The sequence below is a fragment of the Acinonyx jubatus genome, chromosome C1 (genome assembly GCF_027475565.1).
Source record: "Acinonyx jubatus isolate Ajub_Pintada_27869175 chromosome C1, VMU_Ajub_asm_v1.0, whole genome shotgun sequence".
In the NCBI taxonomy this organism is placed as follows: Eukaryota; Metazoa; Chordata; class Mammalia; order Carnivora; family Felidae; genus Acinonyx; species Acinonyx jubatus.
This window is the reverse complement of record NC_069381.1, coordinates 202,974,749-202,991,653: the sequence shown is the minus strand read 5'-3', so window position 1 is coordinate 202,991,653 and position 16,905 is coordinate 202,974,749. Positions and strand designations below refer to the sequence as shown.

Sequence of the window (16,905 nt, the reverse complement as noted above, 5' to 3'; positions counted from 1 at the left end):
GTAACACTATCCCCAGGTTACTTGTTAATGAAAAGGAAAAAGTCTTTATATTTGTAAATATAAATCTAAGATACATGATATATTTACATATGTAAACATATAAAGGTTTCTGTAGACAAATCTCTGTAATTTATCTTTATGGTAGAGAAACCTGGCAAACACCCCACTCAAGTGATCAAAGTGAGTATCACCAACAGTGGGACAAACTGACATCAACAGCTTCCTGATACACAAGGTCCTGAGGAAGACGCACCAGCATTCCTGTGGAATTCTTGCCACAGACGCGTAACTGGAATATAACCACGATGGACCATACCAACCCACAGTGAGGAACATTCTAGAAACCACTGGCCTATACTCCTCCAAATCGCTCCTGTCATAAAGACAAAGGCAAGTTGAAAAATGATCCCAGCCTAAAGCAGGCTAAAGAGATGCGAAAATTCAATGCGACGTATGATTCTGTTTGGGGGAAAAGACACGTGACCCACCCCATTCCCCAAAAAGCACAGCTAACAAGGCAACGATTGTGGCCATTGGTGAAATTTGAAATATAGGCTGTACACTGGTTAACGGTCCTTGAGCAACGTTCAATTTCCTAAATTGCACTGACATCAGAGAAGAGAATCATCTTGCTCTTAAGAGACACATAGAAGCAGATGTCATGATTTCAGCTCCTATCAGAAAGTTCAGTGCTGTATTAGACCACTAGAGAGAGAAACACTGTAGCAAAATGTTACAAGTGTGGGAGAAAGGCACACAGGAGTTCATTTTACTACTCATGAAACTTTTCTGAACCTTTGAAATTTTTCAACATAAACTTACAGAAATTAAAATCAACACATACAACGGTACATGAAATTTCCCCCTTTAAATGGCAAGCCTCCCTTGTCTCTTGCTTTCTTGCCCAAACATGCAACTTCCCATCATACTACGCGCATGGGCTCTACAGCGTGAATTTAATAGTAGCCTGCCTTAAAATTTTTAACGTCTACGTGTTAGGTATTTAAAAACTTAAGAAGTATCATCAGACAAGCATAACTGAAGAATGATTTGTTTACAAATGGGTCTTGAGCTCCTACTCTGTGGGCCCTGGGAATACAGCAGGGAACAGTGAGACAAAATCCCGGCGGGCCTCCTGGAGCTCTATACTGTGGAAAGAAACAATTCCCAGGAACTGCACTCCTTGACACATTGTTCTTAGAGTCTAAACTTCTTTCAATTATCCCTCCTGATTATTATGATGCACGCGATAGTTAAATCAGTTTCTCTCCATTATTTATGTAACGAATCACGATTTTGTGAACACTTTATTGTATTTTGATAAACCAACAACATAAAATACGTAAATTGTATACTATTTTTGAAATGTATAAAGGAAATATATGGTAGCTTCTTATATTACTTTTTTCATTTTAATTCTAGTCCTGTGTAACCTACACTGTAATATTAGTTAACCTACAGTGTAATATTAGTTTCGGGTGTACAATATAGTGATTCAACACTTCGATATATCACCCGGTGCTCATCGCAGCAAGTAAACTCCTTAATCCTCATCACCTATTTCACTCATTCCACCACCAACTTCCCTTTCGCAAGCATTGAATGACCCTCAGCAAAGAGGAAAGAGGGTTTTGATGGAGGACACAGAGAAACCTGGTGGTTTAGCAAGGTTTGGTGTAAGAAATACACGGAGGGTAACTGTGACCTGATGATGGCACTTTGGGTTTAATGAGAACATATTTCTTCTAAAAGCATTTAATTAGTAGGATATTAACAGACACAGCCTTGCAGTGTTAGTAATTCTCGCTAGTATTAGAGAATCGTTAACGCTGAAATGAATGCTCTAACGTCGATGAGGAAGTGAAGTCCCACAGATGTTTGAACATGTGTAGGATGGATAATCTGAGCATCTCCAGACAGCTGTCAGTGAGAGAATTAAAGATGAAGTGATGATTGAGGATCAACTGAACTAATATCTACTGAGTCTTTATGATGCGAGGTAGAGTTAAGTTCACAAACTCTTTTATTTTAATCACTTTTTTTTTAAATGTTTGTTTATTTTTGAGAGGGAGAGAGAGCGCACATGAGCGGGACAGGGGCAGAGAGAGAGGGAGACACAGAATCCGAAGCAGGCTCCAGGCTCTGAGCTGCCAGCACAGAGCCTGATGTGGGGCTTGAACCCACGAATGGTGAGATCACGACCTGAGCCAAAGTCAAATGCTTAACCAACTGAGCCACCCAGGTGCCCCATTTATTTTATTTTTTAAAATATAAACTCTTAATTAAGTAGAAGGGGAGCAGAGAGAACACAAAATAAGTTGCTGGTCTGGATGCTACCTGACCTGCCTGGGCTCTGTCAGGGAGTCAGCAAAGAAACAACTCTGGGTTTGAAGTGCATTAATTTAAAACGGAAATGAACACAGCAACTTAGGTCTCTGTTGCAATATCACATTGCATTGGATTGATACATAGCTCTGCTTTTGTCTAAGGAATTGTCCATATTCTATCCTTACTTGGGTTATTTCAAATAAAAGTCCTTAAATGCACATGGTCTGTGCGGGTCTGGTTCACTCAAATCAGGCTGGCCTCAGTCATCTGGCTGATGATAAAATCAATCTCGTGGCGGCTGAGGTGTTATGTAAATGTTCATATTCTCAGCTTGCTTTTTTAAAAGGTTTCAAATACTGGCAGGACACTGAAGATGCCAGAGATAAGACATGGTATTTCCGATATAATTGTTTGGGAGGTAAGCAGAAAGGATGGACTGAAGCAAGTTTCCCTTATTTTAAATGTTAAAGAGAAGCACATTAGACAGGCATGAGCAAAAAACCAGAGCTCTGTTTGCTAGTCTCAACAACGAATTCAGATCTGGTCATTTCTATCTGACCCCTGACCAAATAATTATTTGTCAGCAGAGTTAAAACTAGGCTGTGTCAAGTGATAACCACTTAAAACTAAAGTATAACCCCATTGGGTGATAACTGTAATCATTTAATCCAACAAAATACACTTGGCTTTCAACATTGGCAACCTATTTCACGCGTGTATGAGTTACACTTAAACTTCAGTTCCTAAAAATAATGTCTTTCAATTTTCCTTATATCCCCCCAAATGCCAACTATAGTACTTTGCACATAAGGGACCAAAACCAGTATCAGGACATAGAAAAATCATGCTCTGAAACATGTTGATTACCTGCTTAAATATATATATATATATATATATATATATATATATATATACACATATATATATATTTATATATATATATTTATATATATATATATATATAGGTTGCAAAAAATATATATATATATAGGTTGCAAAATATATATTTATATATATATATATTTTGCAACCTATTTATATATATTTATATATATAGCCAAAGAAATGTAACCAGCTTCTCTTGGAAAAACACAACGGCAAACTTATCTCTGTGTTACCATTACAGTAACTAATCAACAGTCTGCTAACATTCCATGTGAGTTAAATACACAGTTAAAAATAGTGTCATGTGACTGCACGTGAAATGCAATGCTCTCAGAAACTGAAAGCAATAAAATCCCGTTCTAAGGAAACAGACCTAAAAACATTTTGAATGGCATTTAATGGACTGTCTCTGGTGAAACTATTACTTCCAGTTTCAGATGAAGTATATACAGTTTGGTTAATTGTGCTACTAGGGTCTGGCTCTGCCCTTTCTCCTGCTGGGCGGTCCAGGTCACTTTTGATGTGAAGAGCTAATTACTCTGCTCCTCAGTCCTTCTGTCAACATGGTCTGTCACCCTCCTCCCCCATCTCAAGTCTGCCCAATATACAACTTTTTAAAAATAAGATCAGTCTATATTAGAATACATACAACTACAGTGAGTGGCCTCCCAAAATCGTTTTTGCTACAGACTGATGCCTATGTGAACTGAATATGATGAAGATATTCATTACACAGAAATCTGCATACATTAATAGACTGTGATGTAATGCATTCATCAAAGGACTGCTACGTTACGATCTGCTCGAACAGAGAAACGGATTCATATACAGTACTAGAAATTTTATGTCTAGGGGAGCCTGGGTGGCTCAGGCAGTTAAGCGTCCGGCTCCTGATTTCGGCTCAGGTCACGATCTTGCAGTTCATAGGTTTGAGCCCCGCATCGGGCTGTGCACTGACAATACAAAGCCTGCTTGGGATTCTCTCTCTCCCTCTCTCTGCCCCTAGCCTGCCCACTCTCTCCCTCTTAAAAATAAATAAATAAAAATTAAAAAAAAAAAAAGGAAAAAAGGAAGAAACTCTATGTCTAAATTGGATTCTCCCTGTAGTTCAATAGCAGTATTCTTGAAAGTATTCAATTCCCAAGTGAAAAATAGTCATTTCTTAGCTAAAGATGTATCATAAATAAAGCTCAAATAACATCTATAGGATTCTTATTTTAGGAAGTTCTTACTTGAAGCCACTTGTCTCACACTAACACCACAATCAATAACAGTAACATGGCTCAAAGTTAGGTAATACTTTTACTTATTCTAACAAGCGTTTGGTCCTTGAGGTACATACCAACAGTGTGGATCGGTTTCCTATATGGCATCAGGCCAAAATTGTATTGAAAAATCCCTCTGGCATGGAAAAGAGGCAAAGCAAACCCCATGATCTTCTGTAGCCTCTCTTGCACGGTTCGAAGCCATGAGCCTTCAGGGTTGTTAACTTGTTTAAACAGCTCATTTTCTCCAAAAGAAAACACTGGGACCAAGGAGGCGCTACAAATAACAAAGGGGAAGAGTACAGATTTTCAATGGAAGGGATTTAAGTATTTTATTCTGTCCAGCTGGCTTTTGCAACCTATTTCTGACAATTTTTCAATGTTCCTCTGCCTCCCTATCCTGCTAATTTCATGTTCCACACCATGAAACTTATACTTGAAATCGTTTGAGAAGGGACTTCAGCAGCCTAGCAATTTATGGAAGTTTATTCGAGAGCCAATCAAAGCTCCAGGAAACTTCTTTTCCACCTATAGTTTGGGCCATGGTTCATTTGTTCATTTGACTGGAAATCTGTACTGTGAATATAAAATTTTGTACCTTTTTTGTTTGCTTTGCTTTGCAAGGTGAGTGTAGGTGCTGGATGCCATGACACTGAACTACCTTACTGGGAAGGTTGTATTCCATTCCCCATGAACACCAACATTTACTTTTAGTGTCAGGTCAACTAAGAGGAGGTCTGCCTTTAAGGACAAGAAACAATACTTTATTTCTCTGTGTTCATTTAATAATGTCTTAATTTCTAGGGGCGCCTGGGTGGCTCAGCCGGTTGAGCGTCTGACTTCAGCTCAGGTCATGATCTCACAGTTCGTGAGTTCGAGCCCCACGTTGGGCTTTGCGCTGACAGATCAGAGCTGGAGCCTGCTTTGGATTCTGTGTCACCCTCTCTCTCTCTCTGCCCCTCCCCCACTCACACCATGTCTGTTTCTCCAAAATTAATAAACGTTAAAAAAATTTTTTTTTTTTTAAATAATGTCTTAACTTCTCTGACCCAGGTACCTGAAATGAGAAACTACTTACCCATGGGTCAAAGCAATTTTAACAAATCCTTTCCGCTGGCGGATGAACAGAGTGAATTTTCCAGGATGGGCATCCAGCGATTCTTCTGCACCCCCGAGAACTATGACTGAAATGTTTCCACCTCCCTCCTTGCTCAGCACATGGGACACACTCTTCTTAGAAACTGAGACTGGCCCTTAGTGAATAAAACAAAAAGGGTAAGTACTTATTGTGTTTTAAAAATGAAAGCATTTTTATCATAATATTCTGTGGCATCTGCGAACACTTAACAAAATTCCCTACCCTGCTTACATATGGAACAACTTGTAGTTTATAATTTTGACACAGCCAGATCTTTGGTAATGTATTCCATTAATTAGATCTAACATTTTGGCAGGTGATGGGCTGCATCTTTAAAATGTCACTTGTTGGGGCGCCTGGGTGGCTCAGTGGGTTAAGCGGCCAACTTCGGCTCAGGTCATGATCTCGCGGTCCGTGGGTTCGAGCCCCGCACCGGGCTCTGTGCTGACAGCTCAGAGCCTGGAGCCTGTTTCAGATTCTGTGTCTCCCTCTCTCTGACCCTCCCCTGTTCATGCTCTGTCTCTCCCTGTCTCAAAAATAAAATAAAACGTTAAAAAAAATTTTAAAAAAAATGTCACTTGTTATTGGGATGCCTGGGTGGCTCAGTCAGTTAGGTGTCCGATTCGGCTCAGGTCATGATCTCACCATTTGTGGGTTCAAGCCCCGTGTCGGGCTCTGTGCTGACAGCTCAGAGCCCGGAGCCTGCTTCGGATTCTGTGTCTCCCTCTCTCTCTGCCCCTCGCCCACTCACACTGTCTCTCAAAAACAAATAAACATTAAAATTTTATCAAAAAAATTTTTTTAAGATGTCACTTGTTAAATCTACCGCTTATTTGGATAGGTTGTGCACTGCTCAATTGTATCTATGGACTCTATTCATACTGCATTATAAGTAAAAGGGCCCCTTGCAATTGTTCAGTCACAACCTGCATGGCTGTATTTGGTGGCCTTGATCAGTAGCCTGCTGAATCCTGGCTCAGAACCAAAAAGCATATCCTTTTCAAGAGGCTGCAACAGATCTTCTGAACACACAAGGGCCTGTTGTCAGATATTCTACATGGATTCTTGTTTCCCAAACCTACGTTTATATTGTAAATGGTTTTAAAAGTTCAGACGTTTAACAAATAACCAGATCTTTACATGGTTCCAAAATGCCTAGTGTGACTTTGATAAACTGTTTACTTAAGACCGTGATATAATTGTTCGGTCTTTGTACCAGGCTTTCCCACATAAAAATAACTTTAAAGATTCCTTTTCAGATTTTGAATGTACTATGTCCTCTTGGAGGAAAACATCATGAACTCTTACAGGAAAAGAAAAAAGAGGAAAACACAAGCCATTCATGACCTGTATTTCAGAGATAATTCCTTTTTAATGTCTTATTGTTTCCTCCCATTCTTGGCTTTATCCATTGTTTTTGGTCATAAAAGAATATGTCGGACACGTTTCATTAAGACACAACACACCTCATCTCTCAAAGGAAAATTATATGCTTATTTTTCTGTGAGCTCCTATTACTGGGGGAATATAGAATAATGCAGGATTTTGAGTGACCAACCACTTTCCTAAGAGAAGAGGCAGGAGCCTGGGTGGCTCAGTCAGTTAAGCAAGCGTCCGACTCTTGATTTCGGCTCAGATCGTGATCTCACGGTTGTTGGATGGAGTCCCGTACCAGGCTCTGTGCTGAGCATAGAGCCTGCTTGGGACTTTCTCTCTCCCTCTCTGCCCCTCCCCCACCTGTGCTTGCTTGCTCTCTCTCTCAAAATAAATAAATCAATAAAGATTAAAAAAAGAGACAAAGAGAGAAGAAGCAGAGAGTGGTGGGTTAGAGGGCAAAGAACCCTGAGCCTCAATGGATTTGAACTTCCTCTGAGTTCAAGGCACGGCCATTGTGCCCCATGTGCCCTGAGTGGAAACTGGAGGCATAGCTTCCGGGCCTTTTAGATTTCCAGATACCGACTCTCCTCTGGGCACTTCTCAGTGTCCCTTTCTAGGCTCCCTTTACAGGATCTCTGTAACTGCTGCTATGTCTTAGGGCTCTAAGACCTGAATATTTGTATCCCTCCAAAATTTCTATAAACCCTAATCCCCAATAGAATGGTATTAAGAAGTAGGACCTCTGGAAAGAATAAAAGAATGAGGTCATGAGAATGCAGCCCCAAGATGAGATCGGTGTTCTTATCAAAAGAGGAAGAGAGAGGGGTTATGTTATGTGAAGACATAACAAGATGGCTGGCTGTGTGCAAGCCAGTAATGGGGCTCTCACCAGACACTGGATCTGCCAGTGCCTTGATCTTGGACATCCAGCCTCCAGAACAGTGAACAATAAACGTCTATTATTTCAGCCACCCAGTCTATGGTATTTCGTTACAGCAGGTTGATCTATGACAGGCTCCTTCCTTGTTTCTAACACCTTTTAACGTTATCTACATACATGGATTCAACTACCACTTACAATTGCTGAGTTCTCCCAAATGTTATCTCCTGGGACATCTTCCTCCTGAGGCCCTACACCCACACTTCCAATGGCCCAGTGGACATTTCTACCTTGACAACTCAAAGACACCTCGGGTTCCATGTTGCCAAACCCAGTGCGCTGTATTCTTCCTCAAGGTTGTCCTTCTGGCAACATTTCCTCTCAGGGGGAATGGGGCCACCATCTACTCTGTCACCCAAGTCAAAAGTATAGGCTCCTCCCATATATATTCCCCCTTCTTAGCAATCATGTCGACACATCAGTCATTCCTTCAATCAGAACACGTACTGAGCACCTGCTACAAGGCAGACACTGCGCTAGAGGCTGATGATATGATGACATATACATTGCTTGCTACCTTAACGAGCCCGCAGCAATCAATAAGTCTCGGTGAATCTATCGGCTGCTTTTCCTACTGACCTCCTCTGTGTAGTATATAAGGCTGTTGTGAGCTGATCTCTGCTACCTGCCCAGCCTTACTCGGTACACAGGAAGGAACAGGAGTCTTGAAACACAGAATGTGTCCCGCCTGACACCTGGTGAGTACAGACTCATGAAAATGGACCAAGAGGAATGGTTTGGAGGCGGGACCTACAGGGACTTACAGCAACAGAAATCTATTGGGTAAGAGCAAAACAGGCACTGGTCAGCAAAGGACCTCTGAAACCCTACTGGTTCTTTATTACCGGGGGTTCAGTACACATGTCCGTCTGTCTCTCATGCCCAGACGGATGGCCGCCAAGGCAGGCACAGAGTAGAAGGGGCTGTCCTAGGAAGCCGGTTCCAGGAAAAATCAAGAACTCTCTAAACTCTAAGACAAGGACACCCTAGAGCTTCAAGTGTGGATATTTTTATTTAGCCTTTAGGAGATCTCAGGTCATAGGAAAAAGGAAAAGATCTCATAACGTCATAAGCCTGAGTGAACAGACAAGTTTAATCTCACATGCTGGCTTGAGTAAATGGCAGCGAGTGTGAGGGCACTACTTGGAGAAAGACTCTCAGGTTGATTATATGTATCTGTCATGGCCACGGAGAGGGGTGTATCTACATCTCTCGGGCTATGAATTGCCACACCTGCTCTCAGTTATGCCACTCAAACGCACTTGTGGCTTGGAACCACAACTGTGTACTGTAAATACATTTCTGTGCTTTTTTTTTTTTTTTTGCAATTCAAAAAATTTCCCTTTAATTTTTTTTCCTTTTATAAAACGAACCCAATCAGTGTCTCCAAAACAGGGAAGAGATGGGATTTTTTTTTTTTTTTTTGGCGCCTCTATGGTAGTTTGGAGGTTTGGTGCGCCCTCTAGAGGCCAGATATAGTGGCAGCCCAGACTGAACAGAGAGCCCAGGGCTTTGCGGGTGAAGGTCGGAAGACAGAACCCAAAAACCCAGCCAGGGATCCTGATCCTCCGGTGCTTAGTGATTTCCTATCAGGTATATAATGACAACAGAGATTTGAGAAATTAATAGGAAGTAATGAAAACCTGGAAGACCCTGGAAAATTCTGTCTCTGAATATGCCACTTACTGATCCTGAAATTATAAGTGTTCACATAGAGACTATCCGCTTTTCTTTATATCTAAGAAATGCAAGACAATAAAGTTAGCCTACACAGCGACCATAAACATAAAGCGCTTTGTGAGTTACTGCAGTTCATGTGGAGTCAATAAGCTGGTCCAGTCAGAAAACCAAACAAACTGAACCCCTCAAATTATAGTGAGAGCTGTAAACACAAGCTTAGCCTCTGTGCACATTAATATAGTGTCTCCAGCATCCTAGTTAAATTTTATTCTTGGAATTGGTAGAATTATGGTTTCATTAATCAAAGAGTTTTTCCGCTAGTTCAGAGTAGCAGAGTAGAATGAACTCATTTCTGAGCCAAATGATATTTAATCCGGGAAGAAAAAGGCAGATTAAGTATGCTTAGTTTACATACCGCCATTGCTTCAAGACATATTGGAGCACATTTTCCATCTCTAATGTTTATAAAAACATTTAAAGTGCCTCTCCAAAGGCACCGTCTATCTCTTGTTTGACCCGAGATTCTTTCTTCCACATTTCAATACACAAAATGCACTCATCGATTTATTCATTGAATTAACATCTATTGAACTTTCCTATATCCCAGGCACAAGGCTAGACACTAGGTGTGTTAAAAAAGACACAGTCTGTGTCTTCCTGGGACTTTCAGTCCAGTGGCAGAGGCAAGAATCATCCAAGCAGCATGTGAAGTGTCAGAAAGGGAAAAAAGCAAAGGGTTTTACTACAAAACTGTAAACCTGTGTTTGGGAGGGAACATTCTGTGTGGTCCTGCCTCCCTAGAACATGGTAGAAATAGTGATCTGCCTTCACTTACCACTACTCATCAGATATTCTCGAAAGAGAGGACACCGGAACCAAAATGGGAGCACGTGGAGATATGCAGTGAATCCAGGAAATAGCTGTTCGAAGTCCGAATAATTCGTACAAAAATTTCCAAAGGCTCCAGCAACGAGCACTCCATGGGGATGAAACCCAAATATGTAGTTGTGACTTGGATCCAAATCCCAAGTTTTGATGAGCTACAGTATGTATTGAGGTTAAAAAAAAAAAAAGTTCCCTGATCAGTTTCCAATAAGAAACAAAGAAACCCCCTCATGATTAGTTCCTCTGTCAAAAGGAAATAGAGAACATGACTCATGTAGTTCTGTGGGTTAGTGATGTTTCCCAATTTTTAAACTATTTCCTAAGCCCAGGGCCCCTCACACACAGCCTTCTAGATCCCGTTTAGTCTGGGCTGATCTGCTGGCTTTCTCCCTCTGAAAAGGGAAAAGCTTAAACTGTGTGTGATAAAAACAAATTTCCATTCTTCTCCCAACTCAAAATAGTACTACACAAAACAATTCTACTCACATGAATTGGAAAATAGTCCTTAAAATACCTCCACACGGTCCAGCTTCTGACCCAGTTGGATCTCCTGCCCCCCTGCTCTGGGGTACGCCAGTCAAAGTAAAGCCATGTCATATAAGGGACATAGAGGAACCAATAGTTGTGTATGATCAGTATCACAATGATCCCAATGCACACCTGTGCTGTAAGAAAGGGAAAGACCTCAGGAGTCAGGGTCAGTTAGCATCTGCTCGCTGTACTATATCACCATCGGCCCATGGCAGGGGGATTGAATACACACAAAGTGTGTTAAACCGAGCCTCATTTAGGGGCGCCTACATGGCTCAGTCAGTTGAGCATCCAACCCTTGATTTCGGCTCAGGTCATGATCCCAGAATCATGGGATCGAGCCCTACATCAGGCTCTGCCCCTTTCCCCTGCTCACACGCACTCTCTCTCTAAAAAGACAAAAACAAAAAACAAAACCTGAGCCTCAGTTCAAGTGAGGTAATATAACAAGACAGCAGATGAGGTTAAATGAATTGCCCAAGTCCCACAGAATGGAAGCGGTTGATCTAAATTCATAGCCCACTCTCGGGGCACCTGAGTGGCTCAGTGGATTGAGCACCTGGATTCAGCTCTGGTCATGATCTCATGGTCCGTGAGTTCAAGCCCCACATCGGGCTCTGTGCTGACAGCTCAGAGCCTGGAGCCTGCTTCGGATTTCTGTGTCTCCCTCTCTCTCTGCCCCTTCCCCACTCACAGTCTCTCTCGCGCTCAAAAAATACACATTAAATTAATTAATTAATTAATTAATTCACAGTCCACTCTCAAAGTCCATGGTCTACACCACCTCCCTGGCACGATATACGGAGGAATCAGGGCTGAAAGGATGCAGAAGAGTTCCCTACTACAGATGTCTACCTTGCTTAAGCAGCCATTATTTATGTGCCCACAAAGAACATTCCAGCGACAAACTCTGTTTTCAGGAACTCTGTTGCGAGAGTCAGAGGTAGTATAGGAGGAACTCCTGACATCTTCCTTTACCTATCACTACTTGTGACATTTCACAACGACAAAGCAAAACCCAAATGGTTTACACACCTCATGACACAGCTTCAAAATATGTGAAGCAAGGACAGACAAAACTCGACCTAAGTAGTAGTGACAAGACCGTTTGCCTTCAAGTAATACATTAAGCTAAGACAGACATTTTATGTGCGTGCTATCATACTAAAAAAATATTTATAGAAAGAGAAATACATTAATGAGAAAGGGAGAGAGGAGCACAAAGTCATAAAGCTCGACACAATAAATGCCAGCAATTACCATTACTTTAAGAAGTGTCCTTGCCTCTTTCTCTTCTGTTATGTGCTATACTCTCTGTTCTAGAGCCGACTTGAGTCCCCCAAACTCCTGTCTACTCTATCAGCTTTGCTACAGTTTTGTTCCCAAACGATCATGATCGGATTAACAGCACCTTGAACTATGACAGTTTGCTAGATACAATTTGTTTGTTTGTCTGTTTTGGCTAAAAACAGAACAAGTATTTATATTTCTGGAGATATATAAATCCATACATATCCCAGCATAGATTTACGCTAAATGGACCCCAGTACGAGAACTGACCTGCTTTCTCCAGGGTAAGGTTTGTTTACGAAAAGGTGCATGAAAAGTTAAGGAAGTATGTGCCCTCTAACCCTCCGTGGGGTGTTTTGTCGCATTTTGGAACAGCCAGCGAAGTTTCCATGACTCTGGGGGCACAGCCAAAGGGTGTCCTTTGCTCTCACTCCTCCCAGGATCATTTCATCTTGCTTCACCTGCTTGCCTCTACCCAGGTCTGAGTGCTGACAATTTACCACTGTTGGTTAATCTTCTCTTTATTTTACTAAAATGTGTAAAAAAAAAAAAAGTGTACAAGAAAACTTAGGTAGATCTCATTACTCTGTACTCTATGGTAGATCAGGTGAGCTAAGACAGACAGGGGAGAGAACAGTTCATGAGGGGTGACCATCTCCCACAGGCAGTGTCATTTTCTCCTCCTCACAACCCTCAAGGTACACATTACTGTACCCAGTTTGCAGCTGTGGAAAGTGAGGCTCAGGGATTTTGAGGATCCAAAGGATTTGAACCTGGATCTGCCTAAATTTTTAAACCCACCCACTTTTTTCTTTTTTAACAGAACCAAACTATTCTTAGCTTATGGCAATGGCACCATAAACTTACAAGTACTTATTACAAGCGGATAAGCAGGCTCATAGGCATAAAAAATCAGGTAAATGGGAGGCTCTGTTTTCCTTACTATAATGATGGAGAGACTGAGACCAAAAGCATACTGACTCAATTTGAACCACAGAGGGAGTCGAGCAGGTCCAGAAATAAAATCCCCCGGCCATTAATTCAGTGTTTCACTAACCCAACCACATACGCACTAATTGAATACATATTGCATATGTCTTTAACAGCCACTAGATGTTCTGCACGTACGATGGTTAAGACACAGATCTGGAATCTGACTGCTTATGTTGGAATCTGCCACCAACTAGCTGCCGAACAGGGGGCGAAGTTCTTTCGCCTCAAGGCGAAGTTCCTTGAGCCTCAATTCCTTTACCTGTGAGATGGGCTGATACCAGCACCTGCCTCCACGGACCGTGGGGAAGGAGACGCAGAGAGGCCACCGCGCCTGGCACCGAGCAAGCACTTGACAATGGGAGCCATCGTTATGGTAACTGTGTTCACTATCACACGCTTGGAGAACGCAAAAAATAAAAGCAGATAAAATATTGCTCATGTTCCTGTCACTCCACAACAAGTACTGTTCAAATTTTTCCTTGTGGCCTTTTCTGTTCCTATGAACAGGTTATGTTTCCTAAACATGGCTGATCACATTTTTTTTATTTCTGTATTTTATCGTTTATGATTATCTCACGTTAGCTGTTTTATAACACCAATGTGGCCTTAAAACCTTCATAAATGGTATTTTTGAGAACTGATGAACGTTCCATTGAATGTCAATACTACATCAACCATTCTTCTCTTTTTGAAAATGTGGGCTTCTAACAAATTTTCTCTATACACATAATCCGGCATCACATTTCCCCACATTTTAATTTACTTCCAGAGGACAATTAGTAAAACACTACACTACTGAGCAGAAACGCCTTTGTCACTTGATATACTTTGAGAGCTTACGATCCAAAGGAGCTGTCCTAATTTAAACCCCCCCACTCCACACAAGGCATACATTCTTTAATATTTCGTATCACAAACAGCACCAAAATAGCTTTTTAAATCCCGTGATCCTAAATTAGACTGAAAGAAGAAAACACTAAGAAAACTAGGTGACTGGATCACCTCTATTTTCTATTTTTATCTTATTAAGCAATCCAACGTAACATGACTCTTCCGAATTGGAGGTCAAAGAGAAAAGATACAAAAGTCTACGCCAACCCATGGTGCAGTTCTCAAAACTGAGGTTGATATCTCTTAAAACTGCCTTGATCCACATTCCAAGTTGCACGGGAGGCCTGAACTTCAGTTGCTTTGACTGGGGTGCAGGCTGTACAAGCCAGCCTCTGTCGTTCGTACTCTTTTATGATTTCATTCCCATAGATTCTACTTCCTCTACATCATTAAGAAGCTTCCCCCCCTTCACTTTTTTTCCTGAGGTGAAATTCACATTAATATAAATCAACCACTTTAAGGAAATTAATCCAGGGACACTTAGCACATTCACGATGTTGTGCAACTACCAATTCCACCGAGTTGCAAAATACTTAGATCATCCGAAAATAAAACCCTGAACCCATTAGGCAGTTATTCCCCATTTCCTTCTCCTCTGCCCCTGGCAACCACCAATGTACATTCTATTTCTGTGGATTTACCTACTCAGGATATTTCATAAAAATGGAATGATCCAATATGTAGCCTTCTGTAGACTTTCACTTAACATCAAGTTTTGAGGCTCGTCCATCCTGAAACATGTATCAGGACTTCATTCCTTTTTAGGACTGAATAATATTCCCATATATAGGGATATATCATAATTCGTTTATCCATTCATCTGTTCAACATTCATCATTCAAGGGCTAAAATTAACAACTCAGACAACAGATGTTGGCGAGGATGCAGAGAAAGAGGAACCCTTTGGCACTGTTGGTGGGAATGCAAACTGGTACAGCCACTATGGAAAACAGTATGGAGGTTCCTCAAAAAGTTAAAAATAGAACTACCCTACGACCCAGCAATTGTACTACTAGGCATTTATCCAAGGAATACAGGTGTGCTGTTTCAAAGGAGCACATGCAGTCCAACATTTATTATAGCAACACTATCGACAATAACCAAAGTATGGAAAGAGCCCAATGGCCATCAATGGATGAATGGATAAAGAACATGTGGTATATATATACAGTGGAGTATTACTCTGCAATCAAAAAGAATGAAATCTTGCCATGTGCAACTACATGAATGGAACTGGAGGGTATTATGCTAAGGGAAATTAGAGAAAGACAAATATCATATAACTTCGCTCATATAAGGACTTTAAGAGAGAAAACAGATGAACATAAGGGAAGGGAAGCAAAAATAATATAAAAACAGGGAGGGGGACAAAACATAAGAGACTCTTAGAGAACAAACTAAGGGTTGCTGAAGGGGCTGTGGGTCGGGGGATGGGCTAAATGGGCAAGGAGCATCAAGGAAGACACTTGTTGGGATGAACACTGGGTGTTATATGTAGGGGCCACATCACTGGATTCTACTCCTGAAATCATTACTGCACGGTACACTAACTAACTTGGATGTAAATTTTTAAAAAATAAATAAATATTTTCACTTCCTAAAAAAAAGGAAAGAAAAGAAACGAAATCAAGATAGGTATACCAGATACAATGGTACATTGCAGTCTAAATGAAAACAAAATCTCATTTGTAGTAAATGTAAAAGAAAAAGAAAAAGAAAACATTCATCATTCAACATCTGGGTTGTTTCCACCTTTTGGCTCCCGTGAAGAGGGCTGCAATGTCCTACCCGCTTTAAGAGGGCTAAACATCAGAAACAAATAAGACTCAGTCAAAATGTGTGGTGTGGTCATTAAATTCAGCATCACCGATAAAGGGACAAAATGACATGATGCCTCTTGATGGGATTTGATGGGAAATACACCCCATCACCTTTGCCGGCTTTTTGCCAAAAATGCTGAACCTGACTCCAATCGTAAGAACATAATTAGGCAATTCCAGACTTTGGGACATTCTAGAAGATAATTACCGGAGGCTGTTTAGAAAATATCAATGTTACAAAAGGCTGCCTTCTCTGCAGCATTTAGCAATGATCTTCCTCTGCTACCCCTGTCCCCACATTTCTGACTCCAGTGGGCTCACCTGTGCCTCCATCAGTGAAATGGTGCTGAACAAGGGCACTGTACAATGTCTCATCCAGGGCCAATGCTCCAACAGTGGTAGCCGAATTTGATAAATCAGTGAATCCTAAAAACGTGCTTTGTCTATAGGCACTTCTTCAAAGACCTGACGTACATAAATTCCTTCACATTCTAGGTTTAACTTTATCAGTTTTTCAACATTTAAGAAAGTAATATTTGTAACATGGAAAAATAACTGGTTAATGAAACATACAGATACCACGAAAAGCATAAAGAATAGTGATGGTGTATAGGAAACACTCAACAAATGCTATTAGCCACCACTGACCGCTTGGGACCTTCGGAAACACCAATGTCACAGGGCTCAATCCAAAATGCTAGTTGATTTGTTCTCCAGCGCATATATTACTTCAGTAAAAATAAATCTAAAAAAGGTAAACAGCAAGAGAAAATATGCCAAAATATTAACAGAGAATCTCAAACAGGCTCCATGCTCGGCACGGAGCCCAACATGGGACTCGATCCCACAACCCTGGGATCATGACCTGAGCTGAAATCAAGA

The 16,905-nt window shown here is 41.1% G+C and overlaps 1 protein-coding gene across 4 annotated transcripts in view; it reads right to left on the bottom strand.

Annotated features, from left to right (window-relative positions):
- The window catches only part of MOGAT1 (monoacylglycerol O-acyltransferase 1), a 32,900-nt gene that overhangs the window by 8,567 nt on the left and 7,428 nt on the right, over positions 1-16,905 (bottom strand). The window contains exons 1-5 of one of the 4 annotated variants that reach the window (XM_053215859.1): positions 12,590-12,847; positions 10,985-11,163; positions 10,449-10,653; positions 5,557-5,731; positions 4,556-4,755 (exon numbers count right to left, since the gene is read on the bottom strand). In XM_053215859.1, the coding sequence (XP_053071834.1) occupies positions 4,556-4,755; positions 5,557-5,731; positions 10,449-10,653; positions 10,985-11,095 (691 nt within the window). In that variant the 5' untranslated portion in view covers positions 11,096-11,163; positions 12,590-12,847. Of the gene's footprint in view, positions 1-1,395; positions 2,792-4,555; positions 4,756-5,556; positions 5,732-10,448; positions 10,654-10,984; positions 11,164-12,589; positions 12,848-16,905 lie in introns of those variants that run through there. The other 3 variants (XM_053215858.1, XM_015073289.3, XM_027049504.2) reach the window with 3 other exon arrangements.